General features: G+C 42.5%; 1 protein-coding gene across 1 annotated transcript; it reads right to left on the reverse strand.

Moving 5' to 3' along the window:
* Positions 1 to 682: 682 nt before the first annotated feature.
* T265_14300 (hypothetical protein) lies at positions 683 to 27,153 on the reverse strand (the record flags this gene model as incomplete). The annotated part of the gene is made up of 10 exons (XM_009172999.1): positions 683 to 917; positions 965 to 1,036; positions 1,201 to 1,475; positions 1,582 to 1,667; positions 1,780 to 1,902; positions 1,928 to 2,052; positions 5,580 to 5,704; positions 12,412 to 12,579; positions 18,563 to 18,695; positions 26,989 to 27,153. Coding segments are annotated over 10 exons (1,506 nt in total), but the record flags the coding sequence as incomplete, so codon positions are not given.

The following is a 27,153-nucleotide window of genomic DNA, read 5'->3' on the forward strand; positions in this document are numbered from 1 at the left end:
GAACAGATGCGTTCTAGGAGTGTGCGCCTAATTGCTCTATCCGAGCTCAGAAAACGTTCCTCCACATGACAATAGAGGAGTTTCATTATTCGAAAAATAACTGCAAATAGTATGAAAGAAACCTTCACCCCCGCCCCGGTGGTAAAAATACCAAATTACCAATAATGCCTCACCCCATACTGCCAGACCAATCAATCAATTTATCAGTTATAAACCGTGTACCATAGGCACATTGGTTTCACCTACTACAGCTTCGACCACCGGACGATGGGAGAGTGGGGAAGATATGACCAAGCCTTGAGGATGATGACATGTTCAATTAGTTTGGGAGACGGGTAGCTAGGCACTGAAGACGGTAGCTTTGATGCACAAGTGCCACTGACCGCGCGATCGCGCCATTTCTCCCAGTGTCATTAACCATTAATGAGTTAGGTCCTCGAGTCCCCATCCAACGAGGCGGCCGTTTTCAACCCGATTAAGTTTGCTGGTAAGTGTTTTCATAATTTGTCGCCAGGTCACACACTATCCACCTCTCCTTCGCTTCCACTCAGCACAGGGCTGTGTGAAAAGCGCTCTGCGAGATAAACGATCTTCAGTCGTGCGGAGTACATGTCCTAACCAGCGTAAATTATGAAGCGTGACTAATTTATCTATCACAGGAGAGTTCCCTCTTCCTCGGACTACCTGGCGTACCTCAGCATAACTAATCCGATTTTCCCACCAGACTCAACCAGTGCTTTGAAAACACTCACTGATAGCGTATGTTCTCTGAACATCGAGGCCAGGTTTCTAACCCATGAAGCAGTATGGATCGCACCGCCTTGACAGAAAACTGACGTCACGTGGGCGCAATAGGTGTCGGAGATTAGCAAAGGCTGTACTGGCCCTCTCGATTCGAGAGACAATCCCATCTCCAGCTAGTTTCCGGAACTTATACAACTGCTTAGGTAAAAAAATTATCTACCAATTCGATTGGCTCTTCTGCAAGCATCAGGTTTGGGTCTGATCCCACCCAGTTTTGTAGGCCCTCTTCACACTGTAGGTGTGAAACACATGCCAGATAGTGCGGCAAAGTTATTTAGGCCATTTCAGTGGTTTACATCTTTGAAGGATCTGAGCCAAGAATAGCAGCAGTCTCCGAATACTTAACGTTTGTGAGAGAAGTCCCGGGAGCACTTAGATCCCCGAGGTTTCAGAGACATGCAAAGGAATTTCATGCAGCAAATCGATGAAAAATTTGACGGGGGAAGGTGAAGGAGGACAGCATTGTCTAACACTACTGGACGTGGTGAACTCAGGCGAAAACTTCCCGTATACTCGCACGCGCCCACAATGGTTCACATACAGTACCCTCATTAGGGATATAAACTTGGAACGGACACCTTCGGTCGCCACAGTTTCTGACGATCGGCAGAATAAAAAATAGTCTTCAGATTCAGAAAGACGACGAACGTCGGATGTTTGAAGGGGTGGTACTGTTCAAGAATTTGTCATAAGGTGAAGATGTGGTCGATGCATCCTCGGTCAGTGCGAAACTCAACTTGATTCTTGCGAATATGTCACTCCGAATAATCAACCAACCTGAGCAAAATAATGCTGAAGAGCACCTTAGATGCGACGGATACTGGGCTGATAACATGATACTTTTTGCATAGCCTTCTTGCGCACTTTTGGAAAACCTGAATTACGATCAATGAGCTCCATTCGCCTGGTATTCTTCTTTCGTTCTGGGAGCTCGCCTTTGAAGAGTAGGAGGTGCAGGCCATCTGCGTTAGGTACCTTATAGTGGTGTAGGGTTGATATATCATGCTGGTTTTCCGTTTTTGATGGCGGGTTAGTGTCGACGTTTCATTCAGTTCCGCTTGGTCTTTCCAGCGGTTGTCTTGAATGGGCTCAGCTGGACTGTTCGTTGAAGTGTTCAGCCCACCGTTCAAGACGACAATTGACGAAATGAATCACCGTTCCGTCTTCTTCGCATATTGTTTCATTGATATCTGCTCTCTTTTGACCGTTTGCTCGAATCCGCTGAAACAGGGCGTGGCTGTTGCCTGGCTGAATGCCTAAGCACCGTGACCTCTGCCCCCTCCTTGAAGATTGTTCGCTCGCACCCCATTCAAATGGGACACTAACACGTCACTTGATTTCACCTATCTCAACTTTCTGTGGGCTTATTGTCTGTCTACCTTTCTGTCTGTCTACCTGTCTGTCTGTCTGTCTGTCTGTCTGTCTGTCTGTCTGTCTGTCTGTCTGTCTGTCTGTCTGTCTGTCTGTCTGTCTGTCTGTCTGTCTGTCTGTCTGTCTGTCTGTCTGTCTGTCTGTCTGTCTGTCTGTCTGTCTGTCTGTCTGTCTGTCTGTCTGTCTGTCTGTCTGTCTGTCTGTCTGTCTGTCTGTCTGTCTGTCTGTCTGTCTGTCTGTCTGTCTGTCTGTCTGTCTGTCTGTCTGTCTGTCTGTCTGTCTGTCTGTCTGTCTGTCTGTCTGTCTGTCTGTCTGTCTGTCTGTCTGTCTGTCTGTCTGTCTGTCTGTCTGTCTGTCTGTCTGTCTGTCTGTCTGTCTGTCTGTCTGTCTGTCTGTCTGTCTGTCTGTCTGTCTGTCTGTCTGTCTGTCTGTCTGTCTGTCTGTCTGTCTGTCTGTCTGTCTGTCTGTCTGTCTGTCTGTCTGTCTGTCTGTCTGTCTGTCTGTCTGTCTGTCTGTCTGTCTGTCTGTCTGTCTGTCTGTCTGTCTGTCTGTCTGTCTGTCTGTCTGTCTGTCTGTCTGTCTGTCTGTCTGTCTGTCTGTCTGTCTGTCTGTCTGTCTGTCTGTCTGTCTGTCTGTCTGTCTGTCTGTCTGTCTGTCTGTCTGTCTGTCTGTCTGTCTGTCTGTCTGTCTGTCTGTCTGTCTGTCTGTCTGTCTGTCTGTCTGTCTGTCTGTCTGTCTGTCTGTCTGTCTGTCTGTCTGTCTGTCTGTCTGTCTGTCTGTCTGTCTGTCTGTCTGTCTGTCTGTCTGTCTGTCTGTCTGTCTGTCTGTCTGTCTGTCTGTCTGTCTGTCTGTCTGTCTGTCTGTCTGTCTGTCTGTCTTTGTAAATTTGTCCTTCGTGTTAGTTATCTCAATTCCGGGTTGGCCAATTAGCAAATTAAACAATGTGTTGGCAGATAGCAGAAGTCTTGTATCAACCTGCTGGTTCATTAGCACGTATCTCCTAAGTTCGGTGGCTGAAATCGCGGACTTCAGTTTCAACGAACCGGAATCGAATGCGCTCATGGGCTCGTGCTATCGGCTCTTGTGTTGAAATGCTTAACACAATTTTATCATCAATAAAATACATAACAGGACACCATTTTGATATTTTGGAAGTTCACTCTGGAAAGATAATCAAAATATGAATGGATTCTTTTCAGCAAACAGTAACTGACTGTGAATGTTGGTCGCTCCACCTGAGAAGGAACACTCCTAGAAAAAACGGTTGGAGCCGAGTGAGTAGTCATCGCCGTCGGAAAAGCTTGGTAACAACAATTGCTGGGCAACGTTTCGCTTTTGACACAAAAGCTTCGTCAAACCAGGTGACTAAGTTACGAGGTTGGTCTTGATTTAAGGCTGAAGGAGAACCAACCAACTAAGTCAAGCTAAATCTGTGTTTGGTTTTGGCCAAGGGATATTGTGCATTACGGTGTTAAGTTGATGGGAAACTTAAGTGGATTTGGGTCCAGCTTAGGGTCTGGTGCTTCTGCTCCACATAATGATCCCTCTTGAACGTCGTTTGCACTTTTCATCCGTTTGTGTGGATGAGATGGTGCAACGATAGTTGTGTAAGGAAAAAGGAGTTTGTTACCTTTGGTCGGGTTGGGATTTCCACCAGTTGTTTTTGCTTGGCGTGTGGGTCAGCAGCTGTTTAAAAAACTCCTTGCAATGCACAGCCGTCTACAAGAGGACCTCACAAGTCCTGTCGCTCCTAAAACGGATTTTTGGTCGTTTCACTCGACTGGCACTGCCCCGAGTAATCAATACCCACATCCGACCAACCATGGAGTACGCTATACAAGCTTGGTCACCATGGCTTCAAAAAGACAATTCTTCTACAGCGAATATATCATCGAGCCACGGAGCTGGTAGTTGGATTGGAAAATAAACCATACGAAGACAGGATTGCCAGTCTCAACCTATTTGACTTCTACTATCGGCGCATCAGGGGAGACCTAATTCTAACATATAATATACTGAAGACACCTAATCATCCGCTGGAAGACCTTTTTTTCCGACGTCGAACACGAAAGGGCAGGAGGCATGACTTTTCGCTCGCGGTACCTCACTCGAGGGTGAACTGTCGACGGAACTTTTTGCGGTCCGTGTATGTTTCATTTGGAGCTCCCTACCTCCCAATGTTGTACATTTGCCGAGTTTAACCATTTTCAAGAACAATTTAGATGCATATCTTATGTCCAAACCGAATCTGGAACTGTGTAACTCCATGTGATACTCAGTAAACATTACGCATATTTTTGTGTCCCTTTGTGTATATTCGTTCACCCTATGGTCGTTGTAAAGTTAATTGCTTTTTAGACCATTAAACCTTGAATTAACCTTGAATTACGCGCATTCACAACCATACAGTCACATGTCAACTCAGATTTAAGACCACTCTCCATACATTTGCCAGTTCCACACCCACGAATCTATTCACCCTGTGATGCTTGGTAATTTCCCCCGCCTCGGCTATGAGCCGCTGGGGTGTGAACTGCAGTCCCTGTCTTAAAACTTCCAAATTCTCCTAGGTCTATTCCATGTCCTGTGTCTGAAGCAGTTGTGTCGAAGAAGAAATACCTCTGTTTATTAACCATTTCACCTTCGACTAGATGCGTATCCATGTTTCGTGGCACTCCAGTACCGAGCTGGGTTCTTCGTTTACTGTGGAATTCCCTCAGAAGGTTTCGCATATCAAAGTGTTGAAATCGGTTGCATTGCCTTTTTTTGAGCATACCAGTCGCTGTTTTTTGGTGCACAGCGCTTTGATAAATACAAATGTGAATGAAGCGAAACCTCAAAATACCATAATGAATGCTCTTGTGGTGAATAACCTGGACTGTACAGCCGTTTAGCATGGGGGCGCACCCAACAGCCGTCCACCTGTCTCCGCTTTAAGAAAACGGGATAGATGTTCTCACCACCGGTCTGGGTTCACGAAATGGTTGTCTAACATATCATGTGCCAGCTCGCACGCAGCTGTGGTGATATCTGTGTAGAACGAAAAAAATGGCAACCGGTACAGTGGTCATCTGAGCACATCGGTGGCTGCTAAAATCAGTGATCCGGGAGAACCACCACACTAAAACTGGTGGCAAGAAGTCCCCATTATCTGTAGGCAATTACTTGGTCGCAGACGATGATGTGGTCGGTCGCAAGCCATCATGGCCATATTCGGGGCCGTCATCCACTGACCTTGGCAATTACTAGTAGACCGTCTGGGGACCAGCTTGATCCTTATTTTCACAACGTCTATTTGGTTACATCCACGTCAATAGTTTTGCAGTTCCCCCTTAGAATACTCAAGGCTCCCCAGAACCTTTGTGATCACAAGTGCATTAACTGTTCCTTTATGGCATACTTACCTGTTGATATACTGGTTCACTGTTTTTCTGCAGTTCTCTTCTTTTGGCGACCTGTTCGTTGGATTTGTTCAAGTTTGGCACAATAGTTGTGAGGTGCACGCTTCCGGTGATGTCGCTGCCGAGGTCTAGTAATAGACAAAACAGCCATCTAGTATGGTAACTCGTACTAGAAACAGCAAACTCAACGACTGCGAGGATGTAGGAGAAGACCAAAGAGAATCTGGGTGAAATGGAAATGTGCTTTATTCTCAGCTGTATCCAAAACCGAGTTTTTTCCACCTAATCTAGGATGGGTAGTATGTGTACGGACTCAGCTCATAGTATTCGATTGCATGAACTGCCGGATACGATAAAACTACTATTTTCCCAATTCAGCTTTGTAGTCGGATGAATCATCGTTAATTTGCTATAACGAACTTCGAAAACTCAGCAACAGCCAGAGAAATAGGCGGACTTCTCATCAGAGGACGTCCTTTCTTTGATATTGGAAGTAATTATCAAAGACCGTTCATAGAATGACATGCATTCAATGAATATCCAACATATTTCTGCGCTTTTTTCTTACTCACAAACGAAATTTACGATGGCAGGTAGCACATATTATCGGAAATCCCTTGCGAAAATGGAAGTGATAAATTTGGTCAATCTTAGGCTAAAGCTGGGGAGATTGAACTACGAACGAATAGTATACAAATGAGGTACCTCCTTGCCGGTTGGCCAGGAAATACAAAAAAATACAATCTTAAACTTGTCATACATGATCAGTGAACCATTCTCCAGCAGCTCGATGGGGATTTCTACTACACATGACTGGATGGATTGCGTCCGATCGGCGAACCTTATCAGTTTTTGTCGGAGACATTCTAAAAGCCAAGATCATCAATATCAGGTGTTGTGAAACCAATTCAATAGTCAATCACTGTACAGCTGTGCAGTGCCTCTGGACACCTCAAGGTAGGTTTTCTTTATCTACACGACAGAATCTCCATTAAAAATCCCATAGTTTCCTCAAACTACCAGTATTATATAAACACTTCACAGACGGAAGAAAATTCACCTGATGAGCGAAACCATCTGGAAACCGTCACTCGGGCAGCCAGTCGACAGGTGTGACCACCTGACGTGGATTGCGTGAATAAAAGATGGGTGACGTTATATCCTATATTATTGAAAACTGGTCACACCGCTGATCACGCTCATGGCCGAATAGGTAAGCATTCAAACCACTAACCGGGAGGTCACAGGTACGCGACTCCTTGGAATTTCGTGAGGTACACATTGCTAGTGATTTCCAAAAAGTTACACAGTGCTTCCCGGCTTTTCAGGATGATATCCTTATTGCTTTGTGTGTGGCTCAGGATTTACTACACAATACTAGTGTGATTTTCACCAGGGCCCACACAATGTGTATAGAAAAAGTGAGGAATCAGTAAGCGAAATACCAGTTTTGCTATGTTGCAACCCACGAGGACCATTTATCTTTGAGTATGATGGCAGTTAATCAATTTTGGTTGCATTACTTCCACAAGAAAGACCAACATTATATCAGTGGTTTTCAGCGGGGGAATGGCATCCCCATAGAGAATTTTGTGACTTCACGAGGAGGCAGCGTTTTCAGTCGTATTAAATGCTCAGTTAGGCGACAGGAACCTGTAACACCCGTGTAAGCCCGATAATACCTCAAGCCTCGTACTGGCAGTTTTTCCGCCCAATTTACCGACTAATCTTACAGAGGACGGAACGGAAATACTACCTCTTGTCCCACCACCATTTATATGAAAGGCCTTAGTAGACCACTTGTACTAGTATTTCAAATATGAGTGTTGGAGTTTTGACTTGAGCAAATGCCGCGACTACAAGCAAGTTTTTCAGCGTGTTTTCTCAAAAGATGAACAAAATCATAAGCACACAACTAAGAGGACTTCACAGATCCCATGGCCTTGCTTAACCGAGGGCGTGAACAACGACCATAATGAATCATGACTTAGACAACGAAAAAATGTGTTTGTTCTTAGAATGGCATGGTTTTACAAACCGTCGACCGAAATTCTAAAATGAACGTGCTCTTCACCCACTTAGGAGGCTTTGACCAATTGGATCCACTTGGCAACGTAAATCTTTTGTGGCACTTCATAGAAAAACCTTGAATTCGTTTCTCTTTAACACAAGAAAGCCATGACTTCTTGGACGATTTGGTGACTGTGAACGACAGCTGAACGTCGTGCAGAATCTTTAGGTTCAAATCACATGTTCGTACCTAAAGAGCGATATGATTATACATATGAATCCACCTTTACTCAGTTGACAGTTGCCGTTTTCTGTTTTGTTTCCTATTTCTCTTTTTAGTTATGTCTGTATTCGGTTGTTGCCTGCTGTGTCTGAATGTCACTTGAGAAAATATCCTGCGGGGGTTAGTTGGCATTTGTTTATACGGAAATCTCCCACCAGTCTCCTACCCTGGAAGAAAATCGCTCAAATGAATTTATCGAACCAAGTGTCTTTCAACATTTTTGAACGATAGGCTATGTGGCAATACGAATTGCAAAAGTTTTATTCTTCTAACGTCAAGAAAAAATAGGTGACAAACGAGCCGCAGATGAATCTAATTTTTCCAACAGGATTGTCAGACTCGTCATTAAGTCGTATGGCGTATAAAATTGAATGTTTCATCTTACAGGACTCATCAGGACTGATCTATGCGTTGGTACACCATAATCCACTAGCCCATTGATAAAGTGGTCTAAGATTATATTCATACTCAGACTAGCCGACGCTGCTAGATGACGGCTATTTTCTTGAAAGTGTGAAAGACTGTCAAATGTTCCCCAGCAGACTTTTATAAATTGTTTTTTGATCACGTAATACTCAGCTAAATCATGGAAGTAAAAAGGCAACTCTTCCTTAAGGAGCTTATATGGGTATGTTCTGATTTTGATCAAGACAGAAGAGTAGAAGTTTGAGGTAATGCGACAAGAAAAAAGGGAGTTTGTACGAAATTTTGAGAGTATATTTTCGGTTAACATTCAAAGAGAAGAAACATCAAGATGTTTCGTTGCAAATGGCTGACCAGTACGGATTGCATACATTTAGAGTGGCTAACGTTTTCTCCAGTCCCCAACACAGAAGTTGACCTTGATGAGGGACCTGAAGATCCATTCAGCTATGTTCAGCTCACACAATGATTGAATAGTTTATGCAATAATTCATAGGATGAGTGAACAGCCATATGCTCAAATAAACCGTTTATTGCCTCAACTCATCCTCTCTTTATTGAAGCGTTGTGATGGTTGGTATTACAACTTAACGAACTCAACCTCAAAGCGGTAGGCATCCTGCACGCTTGGGTGACTACTGCTCGGCATACACGTGTAAACTTATCGGGCATGTGTTTCCTTGACCTCCGCACGCGAAAACTTATGCCTTGAGTTTGTAAGAGTCACTGCAACTTCCAACTAATGTCAACCCTGTAAGGGCTTTCACGGAATTGGTTAGGCATAAGTCAACCCTCTACTCAGAGAAATTCAATCTTGCCTGCTGTAGGGTTTGTAAAAGTTGTGAAGCGACAAAAATTCTCTAAATTATCTTAGCGTACGTAAACGTGTTCGTTGAGTTGGGGTGGCGCTCGGATACTTATATCTAATAAGCTCTTATACAGACGCATCCAAAATGTCATCCGTTCTTTGTTGGCTTCAACGCAGGTAAAAACCACTGCACAGTGGTCACCAGAATCAATAATCAGTGAAAAGGAGAATCTGCCTATTGCAAGACAACGCACAAGAAAACTGATTGCTACAGAGGATTTTTGAAGGCCTATTGACGAAATATACGAATTTTTCTTTGAGAATACAAACGGACCAATCGCAAAGCGTTCGTGCAACGGACAGATCAGGAGATTGCAAGAAAACATGAGTTGAGTTAATCCCTAGAACTTAATGGCTGATCATCAAAAGTCCATATGCCTGGCAAAAAAATCATGCAGACTTGACGTAAATTCAACGTTTGGATTACTAAATCTTCTGCGTACTGACAAGTAGTATGGAAAATAAGCAGAGCTTAGAGGTAAACCAAACCCTGATCAGGTTGGCAGGTTGACAGCAGAAAAGACAACCTTTGCACCGATATACAGAATTTCTCCAAAGAAAGTAACTGAAGGAAGATTAATTGAAGCGAAAATTCCTGGGCTCAAGAACATTCGCGTCACAGAAGATGGAGAGCACGCAAGGAAGGTGCCTTCTGAAGGTGTTTTGTCCAACCAGGTTGAAGACTCGTTTCAACTCATACCAACAACCTATGTAAACTGAAGCACTGTCTTAATCCATGGATACTGTCTCTTGACACACTGAAGATGTCCACCGAATTAAGGTTAAACATGGAGCATCTGGATGAATGGTGTGGTGTCTGTATCACATTTTCTAGTCTGTGAGGCCTTCCTATGGTGTTGAAAACTGTTCAGTGTCTAAGGACTTGAAAAAGAGAAGCGAAAAATTGCCCTGATTAGCGGACAATTCCACAGCCAACCAACAGTACATTTAACGCTTCAAGTAAGTAATTGGCTACGTTAGGATACCGAGCGTGTTCACACCGAAATCTTAACCTACATTTGATTGTGCATCTTGCATGAATGTTTTACTGAAGGTCTTTTATGTCTGTCACAAATAAACTTTAAGGTTACAATTCGACAGTAATACCAAGGTAGCTCCATCCCTTAGTTCAATACAACCTACTATATATTTTCATGATATGTCTGACTGATATTTTTAGTTGAAATTCAAGTGAGACACAAGAGGACTCACAGAAGCGACTGCAAGTAAAACTCTATTATCGGGGACGAAGCTCATACACATCTATCCTCCGAGCAATAAAACAAACCACACTCGTATGTCGGATAGAACTGGTAGTTTCTCTGCTGCAATATATCACCAGACATTATGCCCACCATTTCAGGAGTTGGGTTTCCAAGTGCTCCAACCCATAGTTTGTCCCTCGTAATCACTGCTTGAGTGGAACCTTCGCAGCCATCGGCTTACTCTGCACAGCGAATCCAATGATCCATCGTTGAAGAAGACGCCTCATGAACTGGTCAAAAGAGATGTCACATTTGGAGAGTTCTCTTTGGAAAGTATTAGGTCCTCTTGTCTACTTATAAGAAAAAACTACTAAAAATATATTCAGGGTTGTCTACCTCACCACAAGACCACAATTACCTCTGGCGACATCCTTCCACTGGGCATGATACACTACTAAAAAAGTTGCTGAAAACTCTGACAGCCCACTACCAATTTTGTCTTTCTTGTTTCAGCGGTTTTACCTGGACCTAATTTGCTCTGAATAATTGGTTGTGAAGCACACTGAGCGAAGTACTAAGGGAGTTCCGATAGCGTCGGTCCACCTTTGTCTTACCGATGAAATTTCCAGACCCATAACTGTCACCGTTAAGCCGGGCTGGTTATACTATCTGGTTATACTATCGATACTGTCACGTCGCGCACCATTGGTGATAATTCACCATTTGTATGTGGTTTCAGCTAGTCAGATAAGACAGCGTGGTTGAGCAAATCACACCAAAATGGGACGTTGTAACCGTAGGAATTAACTAGAATCATTGAGTATAAAATTGAGGACAGATTTTGGTGTCATAAGCACGGATTTTAGCAAAAACCACTGTGTACCGATGTCAGATTGGTGCAACCCACTAGAATAAAGTCACATACTGATGCTATTCTCCCCCAGTTTTCGTCAATTAACAAAACTGTTCGTGTGCCATATGGTTTTCAAATGTACAGTTTAAGCGTCATGGTCTACACAGTCTGTTATGGTTTTACTGAGATGATTTAGGTGAAGAACTGAGTTTATAGAAGCGTCGTTTTCTTCGACCTACTTTTAACTCTTTTTGCGAGGTGGCGTTCATTGAGGAGATTTAAAAGTCCACTTGAAGGAAGTTTCTTATCCATTCAGTGCATTCCTTTCCCGTGAGTTGCCTCTGATCTTTTCGCAAATGAGGGTCTCTCACGCCCCTATCAAGTCACTCAGTTTGTTCTTTTGAAATACTGGTTTGGTGCGCAGGTATCCGAGCTGGCAGCCGTCCACATACAACATATACAGATACTCAGTGGTTGCACACTTTTGACTTTCATTAATCACAGTTCAGAAGACAGTACGTGGACTGATTTTGGCCCTTCGTTTTCGTGATTTTCTATCACAGCCGCCTGTTCCTTGATTAGAAATACTCTGGTGGCACAAACGTCGTGGGGATCCATCAAATCTATTTATTGTACGTTCGCCACTACTTTTATAGAGGCCCTAAGGATCATAGACGGTTCGGATGTCTCAGCGAGTGTGAGTTTTGCGGTCTCCCTAAGCAATACAATGTTCTCTATACATACTCATTTGCATATCGGTTTGGTTTTGATGGGAGACTCACCTGGAACCCATCTGAATCTTTCTCTCTTATGATGTTCCCATGATGGGGTTCACCAAAGTAATTTGTAAAGTGTGCATTTCGCCCAAAAGGAATCTTGTATTTGTTGTTCTGCTTCAAGTGGGATACCCCAGAAGCGTACAGAATAAATTAATATCGATGTGTTATGGATGTTTTAGTTATGGATTACCATGCCATTCAGACATTTTCCGTTTCATGGATGTTTCCGCCTGAGGAAATATTGCCTGTTATTCATAGGTCACAAAAGAAGCAACTCAATATCACTAATCCATTTGGCGTGAACGAAGTGGTAGCAATTATACCCATTGAAGCTGCTAAGATGTCGCCAATTCCACCATTATCTGGAATGAAAGTTGTTTGCTTTTTGATAAAAATACAATTGTGTAGGCTTACTGAAGACGGCGTTCCGCGGGGGTGATAACGTTCGGATAGAGTGGTGTTCCTCCCTCAAGTAAATTACCATAAATGCACCGTTCTGTCGAAAAAATGAGCTTTGCGTACACTGTCTGGATACTGGTTGCATGCGGCATTTAGAAGGTGGCGACAAGGTAACTGAGAATTCTGCGAAAAATAGAAGACGCCCACAGAAAAATGGACATTAGGACATGATTATAGACACTGAATCTACTTTTATTTAGATCAGTGGTAGAAAAACAGGCAAACTTTGACTAAGTAATGAATTCTTGGTGGATATTTTACATGGAAACAGACTCGTTTTCTTTCTTTGTAATCAAGAAGCATATAAAATTAAACTTCTTTTCATCTATCATAAGTCAGATAATTTGAAATTTGGTGGTAGCCCTGTTAATCTTGGTGTGAATAGCATTTCCATCACACAACAAAATTTGTGCAGCATTTGCGTGACTATTTTGCCGATTATTTGGGAATCTAATTACCTTTCCGTCTGCTTATCAAATAGACTGCCTTCTTGTTGCTAATAAAACCACCTTCTCATGTGCACCCATTAAGCTTTGTAGTGAGAATCTACCCTTTTCAGTCTGCTTCTGGGAAACCGTTTTTTTATTCTTTGGCTTGTTAGTTGGTTGGAACTGGGGAAGTATTGCAACTGCGGATTTTTACCGTCCCTCTTGCTGATTAAAAATATCGAATACTAGTATTCTGTTTTACATACTAGGCTAAATGTGACCACAACTCACAAAAGGTAGAGAGATTCTTCTTGGAATGAGTAATCTTAGAGAGCAATATGGTCGTCATGTGGGAGGAATAACAGTTCTCATTTCAACTGTATACATGTCCTGCTCTTTTCACTAGGCCAATAAGAAGCACTGTCATAAGTAATCTGTTGGGGGTTGTTTTTCCATTCGGTTGTCAGAAAATGTCTATCTTGATGATGTTGGCGAACCACTCTGAACTTTGACAGTCTTTTACAACCCCATCATCACTTATCCACACACTTTTCAGATACCCCGAACACCTTACGGATTGAATCCATAAATTAGGGACTGATTATGCTAGCGAAGTCTTCAGCCGAGCTTCACAACTCGAAATGTGTTCTGGCTAGCTTGTAGACATGCCACAATGGATGGCTCACTACCTAGAACCAATAACATGGGGGAAACAAGATATCTGGCTTCATGTACGGCCAACATTCCAGAGAACGACTGTCATTGCCCAGGACATTTTGCCCAACAAGCCCGAACGCGCCGCACATTCACATAAAACGCCAAAATAATCGGCAAATTTTAACTAATAGTGTAGCGTTGCCTTTGCAGTTTACGCTCAGCGGACCAGTCGAAAGCCATTGCTCCCACAAGCACCACCGGATCTACGGGAATCAAGTCAAATATCCCAACAAATGAACAAAACGGCATGAGTCGGCAGAACGAAAACACGCAATAAATGGGATGACTCCTGATCTAAGGCGATTACTGGAGAAGAGAGCCTTATTTTTGTTAACCATACCGGCACCGCCCGTTGTGAGGGGGATCACCGTAAGCGACAGTATCGTTTGAAATCGTTTGATTTAGTAGTTTGCCCTTATCCCAAACAACCATAGAAATCTCACCACCTTAAACAAGAAATGTAAGACGGATAAGTCGGATTTTAATAACCGGGAGTAAGTAACACACTGCACATTGTCTCTTATGAGCCCTCACCTCTGTTTTCTTTTTGGGCAGCTGAGTAAATTATTTTGCGAAAAATGATAATGGGTTCCCCAGACCTTCGTCTTCAGAAAATGGTAGCATGGCTCACCCCATTTGGTTCCGTTGTTCATATGGCTTCTGGTCTCGGGTTCTTTTGGTAGTTAACTGAACTCGCCACTTCCCCTGTCAATCACAATATCTCCAACCAACCTATGTCACCTGATTTTACTTGGCACATTACGCGTAACGAACTTCGAGTAAGTCACTAGGAAGTAATTGTCCCTCTTGAGATGCTGGCTGACGTATTCTGGCATCACAACAGTATAAAATCGACTACGTTTCCCGGGGGAACTCACCTCCTTTTAAGTTCACAGACAGGGAAGTTATCTCAGAAACCGATTTGCAGGCTGATGCAACAACAATTCAAGTGATAAAGGGGGAATGGCCGCAAGCAATGGGTTACGCAAGTGATTGGTACGTGGTTCTCTCTTGAGACATTGGAATCAAGGTCGAGTGGCTTGTGGCACGACAAGATATCTGGCTTCATGTACGGCCAACATTCCAGAGAACGACTGTCATTGCCCAGGACATTTTGCCCAACAAGCCCGAACGCGCCGCACATTCACATAAAACGCCAAAATAATCGGCAAATTTTAACTAATATTGTAGCGTTGCCTTTGCAGTTTACGCTCAGCGGACCAGTCGAAAGCCATTGCTCTCACAAGCACCACCGGATCTACGGGAATCAAGTCAAATATCCCAACAAATGAACAAAACGGCATGAGTCGGCAGAACGAACACACGCAATAAATGGGATGACTCCTGATCTAAGGCGATTACTGGAGAAGAGAGCCTTATTTTTGCTAACCATACCGGCACCGCCCGTTGTGAGGGGGATCACCGTAAGCGACAGTATCGTTTGAAATCGTTTGATTTAGTAGTTTGCCCTTATCCCAAACAACCATAGAAATCTCACCACCTTAAACAAGAAATGTAAGACGGATAAGTCGGATTTTAATAACCGGGAGTAAGTAACACACTGCACATTGTCTCTTATGAGCCCTCACCTCTGTTTTCTTTTTGGGCAGCTGAGTAAATTATTTTGCGAAAAATGATAATGGGTTCCCCAGACCTTCGTCTTCAGAAAATGGTAGCATGGCTCACCCCATTTGGTTCCGTTGTTCATATGGCTTCTGGTCTCGGGTTCTTTTGGTAGTTAACTGAACTCGCCACTTCCCCTGTCAATCACAATATCTCCAACCAACCTATGTCACCTGATTTTACTTGGCACATTACGCGTAACGATTGATACTTTCATTATAGTTACCGGATTATCCATAGACATACTAAGGTTACTGTGTGGAGTGTGCTACAGGCTTAATTTCCTGGTCATAAAAAGTGGCTGACACGCGCGGCCCATTGACTAAACTTTGGGTGCAGAATACCGAAACAAAGAAGCTACAAAAGGTTTGCGCTGGGAGCTTCACTTGAAACTACCAGTCCCTTTAGATAAGAGTGCCGGCACAGTAAGAGCTCACGGGCCCTCTGCATCCTTACAGTATTAGCACAAACTACCAGTTCACTAAAGTTTGACCGTGATATCCCATACCTCCTTTTGAACATAATAACGCAATGTTTTGATAAAGAACTTATCGCGTCGCCTTTTATCCGACAGTGAACGGATTGTCTGGAGCTATGAATTTTGGCCATTCGTCCTATGGTTAGAGCTAGTTTTACAAAACACCGCACGTTATTTCAGAAGCGTTTTCTTTTTGAAGGATTTAAATGTTTTGAATTGAACCTGTCACCGTAAACCGGAGGACTTACCTTGGAGGTCGCGAGAAACGTGGTTAACTGCCGCAATTCTACATTAAACTTAGACTACATGAAGTATGAAATTAAATCACACTGGTTTTGCCATCGGGGATATCAGAAACAAAGGCTGCACGCGTCCTCAATACGGAGGGCGGAAGCCGAGTTCGAGGATGTGACAGAGGTGGAAGCCCAGTTTCTTGAGAAATCTGTCATCAAGTGAGCCAGCTGAATCACGTACTTGGCGCCCCATTTTCGACAAGAGCACAGAGCGCGACAGCTCACAGAATCCCTGCACGTGTAACCTGCTGAACAATATCAGGTGAACAAGAGATTTGTCAGTGGGAAGTTGGAGGCAAGGTGGACAACATGGGTGTGCCAAGATATGAATGACCCCCTGCCAAAGCAGTTCTGGCTTTTGTCTCCCGGTAGCAATGGGTTTCATTTTCATCCACCTTCTTATTACCAATTTTCATGGAGTAAAACATTTGTGGTGTAACTCTTCATCTGTCTGTGCATACTTATTCTTGTAAGCGAAAGTGCTGTTACAAAAAATTGCCTTGATTAGCGCGTTCAAACCAGTAACGAATGGACTGATTTCTTGTCTCCTATAACTGTTCATTTCCTATTAGACACCACATGATGAGCATACGACAAGGTATTACGGTGAAACTATGATATTTCTATGCATTATTTACGATGTAAAATGATTGCTTCATTGCCAGTTTTTCATCAAGCGTGGAAATACACTGGTAGGTGTTTTTGTCGGCGTGATGTATGGATGTAACCTTTCTTACCCATGTTTTATGATCAACCCATTTTCAAATTAATACCTGAGGTTCATTTTGTCTACGCTGTTTCGAATTGTCAGGTTTCGTCATCGAAAACTGATAATTAACTGTCGGTCAGCCTACATTACCCAACTTTAAATGGGGCGAGATGGCAGAATGGTTGGAGATCGAAGTTGATGACCGGAATGTCCGTGGTTTGACCTCTGCCTCTAGACTTCCCCGGACACCCTGGCAGTGTCCCAGTCTTCGTGCTTCCTTCGGCTAAAACGGAAGTTGGCACTAAAAGGGTGTTACAGCTTAAGGATTTCGATTTGTTTACAAATGATCTTCACATAGTGAGCTTCATAGTCCGTGTACGCGGCTAGTCATTTGTGCATTCGGGTCAGGTGATTTCTTCCCAGATTTGCCCATACGGAATAATCGTGAAGACAAACCCCATTCAAAACGTCCGGTTTGTCAGTAATACATTTGGCAAAAGTCTTACCACGCTGATTATGTGTACAACTAAGTTTCCCCAAAGAGGGACTGCCACCCAATTAGGATAACCCTAATAAGATGGAGTGAAATTTGGATTGAAACTGGAAGCTCATGAAGGAATACCTCTCTTGGTTTTTCATAGAGATGGTTCTTCACTCTCTAGCATCTAGCTTGCGTTCGACTGAATACAGTACAGCCGAACACAATTCGGAAATCAGGAAGGGTCTTAAAATGTGATTTTTTATCCAAATGGAACCATGTTCATTGTCCACTAAAAATATCAAACACAAATGGTGTTTTCGGTGCATCACAATCTCTTCTAGAATCTTCAAAATATCAGCCCAAAATGACTGTCTTTTGAATAGGGTTTATCCCGAACGAGATGAGGGTGGCTGAGAAGTGATATGGTAAACTGAGTTTAACCATGGTCTGTACACATACAAATTCCATCATATGCTACGGTCACAAGTCACTGTTCTCCAGGATATCCTAAGAAACATGTATATGACCACTTCTTGAAGAAAAGATGCAAAAATGCTTGCTTCTCACTTAAAATATCTTAATAAGAATTATTTTTCCATCAACTTGATTTAAACTTGAGTGAATCACTTTGAATGCGTAACATTAAATGCTCAAGCAAGAAACAAGGCCAAGTCAAGCTGATGAGTCCAAAAAAGTGCGGAATTAATAGTGGATTGACGAAGTTTGTATCAACCTTATTGTCAGTGTTGTACAATGTAGGCAGCTTGGGTGCGCTTCTTTGTTGTTGAGCTTTTTGTCGAGCTTGGCAGCTGAATTTCCAACGTCTCGTTGCCAGTCGAGGTGACATCATCGGGGGGCATCGCACTGAGGATGTCACCTAGAGTGGCGACGAAACGTATGTAATCAAACCGCGAATGTAGGCCAACAGACCAGAAAATAGGTAGGGTGATGTTTGGAAAATCCTCTCCGAGTTGCTTCATGGGAATTTTTCCAAAAGTTTTGTTATTCTCAGCTCATTTGCAAAATAACGTTACTGTCGGTCAGGGACGCTGCTACGAAAATGCGCTTTAACAGGTTCTTGGAATTGAATCTTCCACTTTTTCTTTGACAAATCAGAGGAAGTAAAAGATTAGGTCTTAAGGAAGGTCTTTAAGGAAGATTAGGTCTCAGTACCACAACCAGCAAATCGGCTAGCCATTAAAAAGTTCCGCTGGTAAAGGATATCAACTTTCACACAGACGATAGATTGTCTACCTGCTACTCCGATTAAAATAAGGTGTATCGGTTTTCCCACAGTTCAACTGAATTAGAGCAGAAACCACATATTGCACGGCCTCACGCAAGTTACTCAAGCATCATATCAACTCGTGAACTTACTGATCTGTGCTTCACTGCTGAGTATTACCGAATTGTTGAGCTCGATTACCATCCATCTGTTGGGTCTTGTGAAGATACGCCTGCTCCCGATGAGCTGCAGTGGTTGGTTTGCGACCGACTGGTGAAAGCAGAACTGGAAACACATGGGAAGTAATGGGATCTTACAGGTACATCAACAAGTTTTTCACTTTGCATAGCACCTCTAAAATTGACAGAATGCATTTTTGAAACCGATTCCAGTTTTGGGACCTGTATATGCAGCAAATTATCAATGGCTCTTTCGGTAAAAAAATGTACGGTACTGATAATCTGTTACATGTCCTTTATGAACATCTGATTCCTGCCAGGAACTAAGCTAATTTAGCTTCAACAAGAGACTTGACTGAAACCCAGCAAAATTTTTCGCTTATGATACCGTCAAGTGAATTTGTTGCGCAGCTGCTACAGTATTCGAGTTGTCACAGTATTTTGACGAAACACATTGCTCATAAAGTCGATGAGCATTTTTCGACAGTCCATGACCGGTTTTGTCCATTTTTGAGCTCATTAGATGAGCACAGCCCTGTTCTATTTGAACCCAACTTGTGCGCAGTTGGAGAACCACAATCACTACAATTTTAACGACGAGTTCAACTGAATCCCAGCCAGCTGAGACATGAGGCAGCGCATTCATTTGAGGAATGTCAAATAGGAAAGGTTCAGCTGGGATTCTATCGAGTTTCCCGTTAACACCAACTGAGCGTGCAAAATGGTGTATTTCGCTAAATGCGTACAAGTACAGACAGAACACAAAGGTCGGTAAAAATTCGGGGATTGTGACTATCGAAAAAGGGCGAAACCGGATTTGAACGGTGTATCAGTTTTCAGCAAACTTTTGAGTGGGGTGTTTCTTCAAACTGATTCTGTAATTCCTTTGGACGTATAATCGTCCAAATTTGTCTCTTATCGCAAGTCTATCCCTTATATTTACATAGAAATGACAAAGAAGCAGCACTGTAATGCTGACATCACCAGGTGAATACTGTCGAGTGAATGCTAAGTGAAACTCGTGAACGTTCTGAAACAAGTGGACATATTCCACAAAGTGTCCTTCCTCTGTGGGCCCTAAGCCAAAATGTACTAACATCAGGTGGATCACTATGGGTCATCCGCTAAAGTACCTCATTCGCATTGGTTGTGTCTTGATGAACTATTTCTCAATGTGTGAAATGTCAGTTGCATTCAGTGTGGCAAGGCTGGCTTGTGTAGCGCATAAGTTTCCACTGAATGTGGACGACCGCGGCAACCTTATCTACTCGACAGTCTGAGTAATGAAAAAATCCCCATAATGAATACGATTACCTGAATAAATTTTAAATTAGTAAAATTGCCTAAGGCTTCTAACAGAAGACTCATAAATAGGACATCGGTTTGTTGGTCGTTGTTTTGCTATTCGCAAACCATAAGATTTTTCTTCAATCTGTAATTCATTTGGCGAATTCAATCCACCCAACAGAGCAGCAAACCTTACCCATGTTTGGGAGAGTTTTGTTTGCTAAAGAAAGTAGATTCAAGAAGGTACATATAACATGTGTGTTACGTAAGCTGAAGTCAACAATTTCAGAGGTCACAGCCAGTTAGTTGCTACACTGGGTTTTTAACGCTGTACTGGGAGGCAAGGCAACAGGCAGCTTGTATCCGCTTCGGAATACACTTGTTCATCAATCCAATAGAATCTTGGGTAGGGTAGTTCACACCTTAGTTCATACCCTTTGCGCAAACTCATTCATGGAAAATCCTTAGCGCTTAGTTACATAAACCTGTTGATATAAGACCGGTGACCAATAGGGATTCCAGCTTTAAAGCCAATACATCATGCTTGCTAAACAAAAAGGATCAAACCAAAAGTTTTCAGAGCATACTGGACGCATTAGTTGGACAACTGGCCCACACCGCTCGTGATTTACATCAAGGTTTGACTGAGGTTGGGGCAGTCAAAGTATATCAGGTCCAGCACCACCACCAGCAAGCAATCAAAAGCAGGTCCGTTATCCATTAGGTAAGAGAGAATCTTTGAAACAGTGTTTAAGAGCAAAAAGGTTTGATTTTAGTGTTCACCTGTCAAGTTTTTGTGGGTGTGATATATCAAAGTCTGCCCACAGTGGTAATCAGCGGACCATATTCCGAAATATGTGGATATACATAAAGAACCGCAACATATGCATATTTCGATATTTTAAGGTTAAATTTTCACTGAAAAATGTAGAGCATGGTCGTTCCGAGCAGAACGTAAACCATCTACGGGGGACCGCGAGTTTTCAAGGTGTAACACAACAGATTCGAGTGTATGCATTATATATACACATTTGCTTATATATATCATGGCAGTTTGATAACCAAATGTTTTAAATACAGAGTAATGCCGTCTACAATTCCTTCCAAATTTTAAATTCAATTCCGAAAACTTGAATGCAAGTGTTCCATGCACTGTAAATTGAAAATTAACGATTGGTATTCCGATCTAGTCCACAATGATTTTTTTGTTTCGTCAACAGTGACTGAAAAGCCGGTCATGCAAACACTGCAGCACCACAAGACTGATCATGAAAATTCGATTTAAGCTGTGCTTGTATTGCGGTTGCCCTTTAGTCACAGCTGTTTCCAGAAATTTCGGCATGCGGATTGTTTGGTGACACTTTAACGACATGCTATTTGTTAAAAAACTGAACAGTTCTCTGCCGTTACCCCATTTTAGAAGTCAACTGAAGTCGTATTGAGTATATTTAAAGTACATTTGCCGTCACTTCAAGGAATCCTAACAGTAAGCCGAATAAAAGATGGAAATGTGGTGCACTATCTTGGCATATTCCTGCTAGCTGGAGTGAAGTCGTAGCCTACACCAGATCACTGACAATTCTTACAGCTTACGGCCAAGCTTCAATCAGTCAAACAGTTGTCAATCTCTTCAAATAGGATGGAACATGTGACTGTGAAGCCTTTTACGGAACATTTCGGCCCCTTGGAACTATGTGGAAGCCATTTTGCTGATTCTCAAACACACAGGACAGTCTCGCGTTAAAACAACCTACTTGTAACATATCAATCCTAATTTTGACAGTTGATGTGGTCTGTTCCCACTTAGTTAGAGGAAAAACACTTTAACAGCTTACACCGAACGAAAGTGAGAAATGCCCCTGAGAATGACTAGACGGTTACAAAGGACGTTTCGTCTCTAAGTTTTTGTGCAACCACCATACCATGAAAACAGACCAATCAGTGACTAACTACGAAATCTTTACTTAGCGTTTATAGTTAGCCTAGTTGACCAGTATGAATCGCAAGATATCGGACGTCTGTCAGTTCTCGGGAAACGCTGGTCTACACGGTCCCTCGAGTGCTACGTTGATATCTTTCAAACGGTTATGTGGGTAGCTGGAAAATCTTTGTCTATCCATGGCAAACGCCAACGTGTTTTTATTCCGGCCATTTGTGAACAGCGTGAAATATTCGTAAACATTTACCGTGCAAATTTTGCTTTTGAATAGGTTTCTTATTTTACGAAGAGAAAGTGATATGGAAGAGGGTCGACATACCTTTCTTCATCCCGCAGAGTGACTCAAAGCTGGAAGTTATCTGGAACTAGGAGCAGTTGTCAAACCTCAAAGAGTGTGATAGGCACTATCATAATTCATGCCTTGCAACCATAAACCGGGCGATCTTTCATGAAACATCTCATCGCCAGCCGATTCCTCTCAAGCAACTATGTTATCCAAACAATCAACAGCCTTGGCATGGTCCAAAGCACTGTCACTCGGACAGTTTGTTATGAAATAGCTGTGTGGTTTTGGTCTAAGGAAGTACGCATTCGGATATGGAGCTAGTTACTCAGAGACAGAGCGGTTGCAAGTAGTTGGATATGAAAGTAAGGAGTTTGAGAAACCCAATGTTCTTAGGCGCATTCCTGAGCCTTCTTGAGGATAACCTGAATGAAACAAAGAAGCCCTTACAGACCGGAAACTCCATTTTATCTGTCGTTTGGCCGCGAGAACGGGGCTGTGAACTGCTTTGAACAGATACTATACGTTGATTCCCCCAGTAGCATGTACCGTTACGAAAATAGAAGCTACTGTGTCTGCAGCCAAACGTGCAACTCGGATCACAAATATACCATCTTATAAATGCCTGTGCATATTTAGAGTTATTGGATAAGTACAATATAAGTTGTACTCCTGAACAGAAAAAGGAGCTACAGTGGGTTGTCTAAGGATTGCCAACCAACCAGATGAATAACGCAATTTGAAGACTTATCGAAAATAAATTTAGCATGAACGTTTCATAATCTCATCATAACGTAAGGAGATCATATTATGATCTGACTTGACCGGGGCGGGTGACGAATGAGCGGGCCTTGAACAAGAAAATGTGACTTGTGTGGTAGTGTCAGAATACATACAAGTCTGATTTCCGGAATGCCCATGCGTTTTATACTGCAGCAAAATAATTTAGCTATACGTTTTCGATCATGAATGCATATTCCGTGAAAAGAGTTTTGATAATTGCGGTACACTCTTGACCAGACAGATGCACAAACACATGGGGCCTTTCACCCAAATGTGTCCATATCTGCAGACACCTAAGCGTTTGGTGAGAACTTCTGGTTCGGAACACCAGCACCGGCTCGTACACCTGAAGCTAGCTCATAAGTGAACCGGATACAAATGATACACAACCAGTATGTTTTTACGACTATCATCAATTCACAATAAATGACTTCGACAAATTTTCTGAATGCCGTTCCTCTTGAGTTTGGAGGCTCTACTGAGCTACACACGACATTAACAGTTCATTTTGAGCGGATTCACGATAATTATTGGCTCAGTGATACGGTGGCTACTTTCCGATTTAGCAACCAGTCGTTCGATGCATATGTGATCGGCTTGGTGAAAAATGGGATCAAAATGCATTTGTCTGGCGTTTTTTGATGAATGGTCTTATGTCGGAATGATCGCAGTGAATTGGAGTTCCGAAACTGAGCAAAATCAACACAGTAATCAACCGCAAATTCTTCTAATGACCGAAGTCCGGTGATTTTACGCATACCTACTCTTTTCAGTAATCAAGGTGATGTCCTATAAATTCCACGAACGCTTGCCAATAAATTGTCGAATTTTCGGAGATAAATTTTTTGAAGTTTCCGTAACCTTGTTCTAGATTACACTCAGACTTATATAGTAATCTGTGATAGCTCAATGGTCCCGTCGAGCAACTTGTGTACTTGACATTCAGCTCTGCTTCTGAGGTGCCTAATCACATTACTACTAAATTTTTGCGTACTCCAGTACCATATGCACAACCTATTGGAAGCTTTTATGCATACTTTATTTCATTATGAAAGATAATGGAGGGCTTTGACTATGGCAATATAAAGAAACACTTGCACTACTGGCCATTTGGGCGGTGTTATAATAAAATAACTTCATCGAACTCACTAGGAGAAAGAACAACTGCACAGTTTGCGTTTTCAAGTTCTGTCACTTGTCGGCTAGGCCTACCGGGTAATGATAATGATACAGTCAAACCTCCATAAAGCTCATTAATGCGGTACATCCTTTTCTCCAAATAAGATTCATCCCTTTGGGACTGAAACATTGGATGCGCTAACACCACTAGGGCGAATAGTTAACCGACCTATCTATCTTAGTTCAGTTTTCCTGATAGCAGTATGATGGGGTTGTATCATTCCATTCTCAATCTAGAAAAAGTGATGCTGATTCAACCAGAGAATTTAAAATGAAATCCAGTTGATGGATTAAAGAGAAAAATACAGGCAAATTGGTCTAGCTTTGAGGTCATCGGCGACATATATTATATCCTTACGTCTGTATATTTCACCCTTTGTTTCTGGCTATTGTTCAGGCAGTTCTGGAGGAAAACTTTCGCAGAACCGAACGAGACTTTATGGAAAATCAGGACGCATCAAACGATTTTGTGTGATGCGTTGGTAGGACTCATTTTTTGAGCACCAAAATTCACTGAGTGGGTTATACATCACTAGTATGTGCATCGGAACAAGAGATGATTGCTTATTTTCTTAGGCATACTCTCTCTACCTGGAGAAATAGAGATCTTGATGGTAATGCATGGAAAGGCTGTGGAGAAACCGGAGACAGATCCTGAATAGCAGGCTGTCTGCATAACGTCGGCCATTTGAATATGCGGGTCATCGGCATTTCGATTCTAAGCTCGATTAATGCCCAATAGTTGTCAGGCGTTTATGTACATATGCCTAAGGGTGAGTCTGGAGAGAGCAATAACGGTTAAGGAGACCATCTGTACGGTTATTGTGAAGTAATGGAAGTCGTATGACTTCTCAAGTATCTACGGTTGTGTAAAGACGTATGTCGGACAGAGTCAAGCCAAAGACCTATTCACAAATAAAATGAGAGGAACTCTGGCAATCAGGCATCCTGGTAATCTGGATATCATAAATGAAGTATAAAATATGCTACAGAGGACTGTTTAGCTAGAAGTCCAGGTACAGATACGACTCAGAGTTGTTATATACTGCCTGAAAGAATTGACTGATAAGTTGCCTGTGCAGGCATGGTAGATCTTTTGCAGACGACTGGCACTTAAATGTCCTGCTGTATCATGGTCAACAAAGGAGCTGAGCCTGCGCTGGTGCTTTATGTAATTCATGCTGCACGGAATTTACCGAAACAAACCATTTCCAAAAGTTATGTAGAATAAATGTGTCTGGTAGGTGGCCAGTTCAGACCACTGGTTCACCCTGTTTAGGGTGTGAAAATGCAGTTGTTCTATCATTCGAGCTTCAGGGAGGAAACAACTCACCACGAAACGACGAAGGCTCAGTTCCCAATCCTTGAAATGCTCCACAAGTATGGGGCCCTGGTCGATTGACGCCTAGATTCTCTGATCATACGTAAATGTCTTAATTGCAATTTGGATAGATTGTGTCAACAGTTAATCCAGGGCTTGCATTGTGTAATTCAACACTTAAACTGTCTACCTCCTTATTTTGGCTAATTGTTTTTATTTCGGCGGGTTTACATCGGGTTCTAATGTGCACATATGGGTTCACACTGGGTCTACCTTAAACGGCCAGTGGAGTTACCCACTTCATGCAAGTACTCAATCTGCCATAAGCAGCAATCGCCCAAAGGGATACAAATTGAATACGGCTGGTTCAGTAGTCACTTTTTGAGAAACAAGCTGAAATCAGCTCTAGCCTGTCACCGTCGCAAACGAGGTTCACATTTTTGCTGGATCTACCGATCATTCAAGCACTGAACAATGAAGTCACATAAAAATTTATCCCACACAACTTCACAGTATGCAGGTTGTTTTGACAAACTTTGTGCAGCTAGGAGAGGAATGGTGAAGAGTCACAAAGTCACGAAGAAAAGTCATGGAGAAGGGAGGAGTTTAGTAGTTTTTGCCTCCTTCTTTGAGGCAATGTCATAACGTTGCACAGCAGAAGTCTACTTTTGAGCTCGTATACTTGATCGAGTTGCTGGAGGCACGGGCTTAATGCATTCCTTCGTAGAAATAGCATATTAGTACTCTTCCGTGTAATGTTCAATACACAGTTCACCTCGGGGTTCCTTTGCGAAGATTTTTAATAAAGTCTGTAGGACGGGAAGATGACCCAAACTCGGAAGAGAGCCTGCGAAAGGCACAGCGTTTTTTTGTTGGGCAAAATCTTAAACCTATTACTGCCACTATTCGAAAGCAAGGCGAAATGACACATCAATTTATAGCTAAAAGGAAGCCATCGTTCTCCTGTGGAACTAAATAACAGCGTTTTTTACCGGCCATGATGTTCCTCACAATCCGCGAGACTGAGCCATCGCAGGAGAACTTTGATGCCTCAATGGATGATGGTTTCTTTTGTGTATTACTCTACTTTGCTATCTTCCAGGACCGCGAACTGAAATTTCACCAGCTAGGAGTAAGTCTTGTTTTATGGTTTAAATAAAAGCGATGTGTTCTTTTCTATTCTCTAACTTTAGAAACGTAGAAAATCATGAACGGTCACAAGGTTTTACCGTACGGTGAATCATAGTCTCTGGCGGCAGACATTGGTCACCCCAACCCTATCCGACAGCCCCGTCATCTGCCAAATTATTGCTTATCGGCGTAATTATGTCAACCAAAATGTTAGTCTCAAAACTTGTGCCCTTCATTCTGGCTTAAACATTTGGGAGTCTGGCAAAATCCTGAGTACATTGAAATGAAAAGTCACTCCTTCCTATCAAATAAACTTAACGTAAACACTTTCTAATGCTTTACTTTGCTTCCAACAACTCAGAAATGAAAGTCCACTCAACAAAACCAATTTTGACATTTAATCAAAGTTTTGTAAACTACCGCTGATAACATTCAATGGAAAAAAATTAGAATGGGGTTCAGCATAAGACACTCACGTGCAGATATCTGGGTGAACGTCTGCCTTTTTTGTCAGAATGATTGCACTGAATTTCCTGGCAAGAAGAATGAAGGTAATGAAGCTCCGCCCCAAGGATCTTTGAAGTTTGTGGTAATCTGTTGATTTTGAATAGCAGAACTTGATTGTTTTCAACCTGAATCAT

This window comes from Opisthorchis viverrini (genome assembly GCF_000715545.1).
Source record: "Opisthorchis viverrini unplaced genomic scaffold opera_v5_179, whole genome shotgun sequence".
In the NCBI taxonomy this organism is placed as follows: Eukaryota; Metazoa; Platyhelminthes; class Trematoda; order Opisthorchiida; family Opisthorchiidae; genus Opisthorchis; species Opisthorchis viverrini.